At 31.8% G+C, this 6,260-nt stretch overlaps 1 protein-coding gene across 1 annotated transcript; it reads right to left on the bottom strand.

Moving 5' to 3' along the window:
• Positions 1–400: 400 nt before the first annotated feature.
• Positions 401–2,097, bottom strand: LOC126717141 (transcription factor bHLH94-like). Its single transcript, XM_050418524.1, has 3 exons — positions 1,353–2,097; positions 825–1,235; positions 401–610 (listed from the first exon to the last, which is right to left on the bottom strand). The coding sequence occupies exons 1-3, from the start codon at positions 1,833–1,835 to the stop codon at positions 515–517; spliced, it is 990 nt and encodes a 329-aa protein (XP_050274481.1). The 5' UTR covers positions 1,836–2,097; the 3' UTR covers positions 401–514.
• Between the last annotated feature and the right edge of the window lie 4,163 nt (positions 2,098–6,260).

Below are 6,260 nucleotides of genomic sequence, written 5' to 3'. Positions count from 1 at the left end.
AATATAACCTTACAGTACTATCACATGTATTAATGGTAAGAAAGTGAATCAGTTTTAATAAATTGCCCATGATTTGCTAGCTAGTTGTTGATTGATGTCAATGTAGCTCAACACTCTCACATATCATATTGATAAATGCAAACCCATCTCCTTTTTATTATTTATATTCATCCTCCAGGGAAAAGAAATAGGTTGAATTGACCAGGCGTTGTGTGGTTAATTCATACAGAATCTCCTTTGGAAACCACCCCCCAATTTTTTTTTTTTTAAGGAACTAAATTAAACTAAAATTTTAAAAGAAAAGTACAACATTAAAAAAAAATAAAGAGAGAAAGAAAACCAAAAAAGAAATAAAGAAAAAAGAGAGAGAGGCAATCAAAGTTTGAAGAGAAGGGAAAGATGAAAGAAATAAGAAGTAGAAGAAAATAAATTTGATACAACCTAAAAGCAGAGAAAATTCCCACATTTGCTCTATCAAGGTAAATTAAATAGAGCCAATTATAGAGCAAGTTTTTCAATTCAACATTGGCTCTTCTTGAATCCTACCTAGCATCTGATGGACAGCTGTGGCAATCTCATCCACTGAACTCAGCTTACATTCATCCTCTACCTGCATTACAATACAATTAACATTCACTTTTAGCTCATTGAAAAAAAAAATCACTAATGCTAAATAAATATGCATTACTTTTAGCCCAAAAAAACCCAATAAATGCTACATTTTTGGATAAACACCAATAAATTTTCACCTATAGAACAATAAATACTATATGCCATGTATGAGTATGTGTTTAATTTCTTTGTGAAAACTATTTTTTTCTAACCTTGACACTGAGAGAATAGAGCACAACTTCATCGAAGGTTGTGACATTGAGGTGAAGCACTGTGAGGCGCATACCATGTAACCCAGAGACAACCTTCAAGAGTAGCTTTGGCCGCCTTTTCGATCTTATTTTGAGGTTTGCATGGCTCTCCACCATGGTTACTTCTATGTCAGCAATGGCCAACTGAGCCACTCCTACTTGATGAGTATCAGTCTCACTCATGGCCATAGAGTTATCACAGTGACTCGAACTTGTTGAGTATTGCGGAAAGGTGAAGAACTCAGAGAAAGGTAAAGAAGTATCAGCCTCGGATTTTGACTCCATTTCTTTACTAGCACCAAGAAATTGTAAGCGTTGCTCAAGCTCCTTAACAAAATTAATAGCACCCCCTATAATACTTGCTTGGTCACCCTGGTCATCAAAGCAACAAAAAACAGAAAAGAAAACCCATGTCAAAAAAATTGAACTTGTTAACAGTTTTGGTAAAAGCCAGTGCATTTATAGAAATTTTTTAAAAGAGAGAGATACCCTTTGGACGTAGGAGTCTGGCATTAAAGAACGAAGCACTGAGAGATACTCATTCATTTGCTTTCTTCGGTTTCTCTCAACTGCAATGTGAGTCATTCTTTGGTTCTCAATCTCTTCTTTGTTTTTTCTACTCTTAGCTCGGCGTCTCTTGGGCCGAGTAGACATGGCTGTTGAATTATCACCTTGTTGTGATTCATAAGGAGTTAGCATAGTAGCATCGGTGGAGCTTAAGGATGGATTGGAGTGCTGCAAAACTTCATGGTGTAGGTTAGGTACCATTGAATCAGGAGGTGAGGAATTGTAATCTCCATAGAGACAGCTTTCTGTTTGGCTCTCTAGAAAATCAAAAGAGCCTGTTTGTTCATCTTCTTTTGCTAGGCCAAAGTCATAGCTCCAACTCCCTCCTCCTCCTAATAAGTTGTAGAGATCTTTGCCACCATAGCCAAACGGGTCTTGTGGAAAAACAACAGCTTCTAGTGCCATTCTCTTTCTTTTTTTCTTTTCTTTTTTTTTTTTCTTTTTTTTTCTCTCTCTCTCTCTATTTCAAGGCCTATAAGCTTAGGGACTTTGGGTTTTCTAAAGGAAACACAAATGGAGGAGTACTAGAATATGGAGGCCCCCCCCCCAAAAAAAATGAATTTAAGACCACTTTGCCTTTTGGGTCATCTTTGAATGGAGAAAGGGAGCTTTTTAAAGGCCTAGATGAAACAAAATCTACAGCATATACTGCACGTGAAATAAAATTGAACTTATTGAGAGAGCTAGAGAAACATAATGAGAAATAATTATATGATTTTGTTCAGAAGACCTTATGTGTATATTCGCAAGTAGTGGGGTCACATAATCGCATTTTTGAGCCACTCTTGTCACTTCATCTAATGACTGTGATAATTAGTGCTTATTACCCTATTAACAATAATCTTAGTCTAAAGAAAGTGCAATTTCTTTAATAGGATAAAGAAAACAAAGGAAAAATATATATATATATATATATATTTTTGTATTTCAAGTCCTTTGCATTGCGTTCATTTTATGATTAAAATTTTATTTTTTAAATTGAACAGTTTACATACTATCATGTCATTTAAAATTTCAAACAACATGATATTTTGTTTAAATTTAATCTAAGAAAAATGCTACAAATTGTTATTACAATATTGTTACATAAAAATTACAAACTAATATGACAATTAATATATTATGAAAATATATATATATATATATATATAACAATTAATGTGATTGATGTGCTTCAACTACCTAATAAATGAATACTTAAATTATTTTTTAGTGATTGGTGGCATATTAGTTTGTAAACTTTACATGGTTAACATTATAATATATTTAGTATTACTCTTAATCTAAACCATAAAACAAATTCATTTCAAAGAATGATACTTTTCTAAAATTAGTTAATTTTGTTGATTTTTGAATCATTATGATGAATGTTAATTTACCCTAATTGTAAACATTATTTTCAATTTTCATTAAAGGTGATATGTCCTGTTTTTGCATTAAATTGTCCCATTCAATTGATGTGCAGAGGGGTAAGTCAAGAACCTAATCAAAAGAAAATTAGAGCACAAGTCAAGGCACATATTATGTTCTTGGGTTTTTTTTTCGTTTTTTTAACGTCAATATTTATGTTGTAAGTTTGCTTTATAGAACAAGTTGCATGGTTAAAATGTTAATTTTTCATTAATCACTAAAAGAACCAACCTTGCCCTCACTTCACATTCATTTCAAAGTTCTTCAAATTCACTAATTACATCAAATAAAATATGTTTTCCTAAAAGGCACAATTATTCCTTTTACTATGACATATTGACATGACATGCAGTGATTACCCAAATGCTCGAGAAAGGGAAAGAAATTAAGAAAGACTGAATTAAGTTTTGTTTAACCACAACAACAGAAAATTGAGAGTAGTGCAATCTCATCTGCACTAGAGAGTTCATTAACATTTTTACTGATCTTATTAGTTCAAGTGGAGGAGATCTATCATCTATGTGCATGGAAGTGTACTATATATTCTTTCCAGCTCTTCATTGCGCGTGAAAAACAAACACCATTGTTGACCACAATTAATGGAGGGTGACATTCACGACTTACAAAGAAACCTTAAAAAACAGCTTCGAATTAATAAAAGAGAAGAGGCTTCGTCATTTGGTAATAATACGGTCGGACGTACGATCAGATAGAGAGAAAAAGCTGACCTTGCAGAGATTCTTGCAAAGTTTATAGAGAAAGAAAGAGAAAGAGAGAGAGAGAGAGAGAGAAAAGCCCATGAGCTTTAATGAGAGAGAAAGAGAAAGAGAGTGAGAGAAGCTACAAAGTTTGTACGTAGCATTGGATGTCAGAATTGTACAGAGGAATCCATGTGATGCAATACAAATGAAACAACCAAAACTAATACTATACTACTTTCACCATGTACTCCTATCTTTTATAAACATACTTTTGCTTTCCCAAGATTACTGTAAGTAGCTCTTAAAAGAAGATACAAGCATACTACTACTTTTTATAATATATATTATAATTAGACCTCTATGAAGACGTCTATTTTTCCCATGTGTTTTTGTTCAGTCTCATTAACAGAAAATTATCATGAAAAATCCTTTATGAAACATTGGTTAAAATATTTAATCCAAAACCTCATGTATGGTCCCCTTATCTTCATACTAAATGGATCTTAAAGTAGAAAAAGAAAAAATTAAAAAGAGAAAAATAAATATACACGCTTTAACCAATATTTATAAAACTTCATTGACTCGAAGAAAATGTTAATGAGAGAAGAGTGTAACTCATGCATTCTACCATAAGTTACAGAAGCTTCTTTCATGGATTGTTAAAGTTAGGAAGTGTCCATTGTAATTACAATCTACAAAATTATGGTTTATATATGTAAGTAACCAAATTTAAGAGCAATCTAAGAATACACAGATATATATATATATATATATATATATATAAAAGATAGGTTGTGTGGTATGCATGTGTTTGTTAAAAGGCATTGATATACAAACAAAATATTTACAGAAAATCTTTTTACAGAATGATATGACAAAACTTTTCACATGTCAAATGCACGAAAGATCGAATTGTGTGTCATACTGTGTAAGCATATTTTGGGGGAGACAAAATCCAACCAAGTAAGAAATTAATATATTAAGCTTGTCTTGAAATTTTTTTTCCTATATGTAATGTAAGCTCATTAACGTTGCAATATATTTGTCTTAACTTATCAAAAAAAAAAAAAAAATTTAAACCCACGGCAATCACTTTGTATCAAAATTCAACTAATGGAAATCCTATCGAGATCATAACAAACAATATATTAATAATAATCCATTGCATATCCTCCTACCTTCTTGGCTTATACAACTTTTAGTGGCACAATTGGATAAGCAAATTGTTGGTCAACTTAGAAATTGAGTTACAAAAATAAAAAAATATAGAAAAAAACCTAATGCAACAGCTAAGTCATCGCGTAGATCATATAAGGTTTAATTTGGCGTGTTTCTAGAACGGATTTTAATAATCAAAAAAGTTAAGTGATGCAAACTATAGAACCCTATATAGTAGTTATGTTATGCTTTACAGAAAAGGATGGAAGAGTCTCTAGTTCAACTCCAAAGGAATACTTTCAAAGTTGGTAGAATAAAATAACTTGTAGAAAGAAATATGCACCTAATATTTCCAGAGTTTTAAAAAAAGTGTCATTCATTTTCACCAACCAATCTAAATTAAACTATTAAACAAAGATTAGACCCAACTGGCACTTGTTTGAATGCATCGATAATGTCATTGTTTAGGAGATACGATGACAACTAAGTCATCAATGAAGACTGGAACTTAATTTGGATTAACCTCATTTTTTCAATTCAATGTGTTCTAGACCTCCTTTTAAGGAAAAGCCTGAACATCCTCTGTAGCAGATGCAAATCTTATTTAACTAGTTGATCAGGGGTTCAGATACTTTCAAACAAATGGGTACTGTAGAATGCGACATATAATGCTACATATATATATATACTGTGTCATCATCTATGAGTGTCTCTGGTTGTCCTTGTTGTGGTAGATTTAGATGGCTGGTAATTGAATACAAAGATATTTGATCAGTACTGTGACATATATGATTTTGGCTCTTTCCTATATACAAAAGTTGGATTAAGATATATAATCCTAATCCAACAATAAGATGGAAACATATCTAGCATAAAAGTAAAACTACCTGTCGTGTTTTTGCTTTTCAATTTGTCTTTAGTTTACTAATAGGGTAGATACATTCAATCGGCCGGATATATACAAATTGAGACTTATCTTAGAGCACAAATGTACTACAAACACATACAAATATAAATATAAATATTTATTTATTTATTTATATGAGTTAGTAAACACGTGTAGAGAAAACCCTTCGCCACGTGCATGGACAAGAACAAAATCAAATCGACTATCTTGATACTGCAATTAGTAGGCTTGGAGAACTTGCTGGCTAGGTTTAGGTTTAATTAATATTATTTTGGCCAATATTTTGTTTGTATTCTTCAATCATTTGGTTGTTATTATTGCTATGCTATGCTAATACAACTTTCTACAAATAAATGATGAAAACTATCAGCTGAAAGTTAAAAATTCTGGTCTCTAGACTAGTTCCTTCCACCTATATATATGTGTATGTATCATATCCCTATCGCCAAGAAGACCTAGCAATCCAAAATATTTGATAATGATACATAGAGATTGTTTTCCATAACTTTGTTGTAGCTATACAACTTAAAGTTCAGAAAAAAACAAAAAGGATTATTTTGCACCTTTCCTATAACGAGGGGCAACAACATGATTTAGTTGCATCTTTCTTCAATCACAAACCAAAAATGCATCATGGAGATGTACAATAGCTGT

Source organism: Quercus robur, chromosome 3 (genome assembly GCF_932294415.1).
Source record: "Quercus robur chromosome 3, dhQueRobu3.1, whole genome shotgun sequence".
In the NCBI taxonomy this organism is placed as follows: domain Eukaryota; kingdom Viridiplantae; phylum Streptophyta; class Magnoliopsida; order Fagales; family Fagaceae; genus Quercus; species Quercus robur.
Note: the sequence above shows the minus strand (reverse complement) of the source record. Positions and strands in the feature narration are given on the sequence as shown.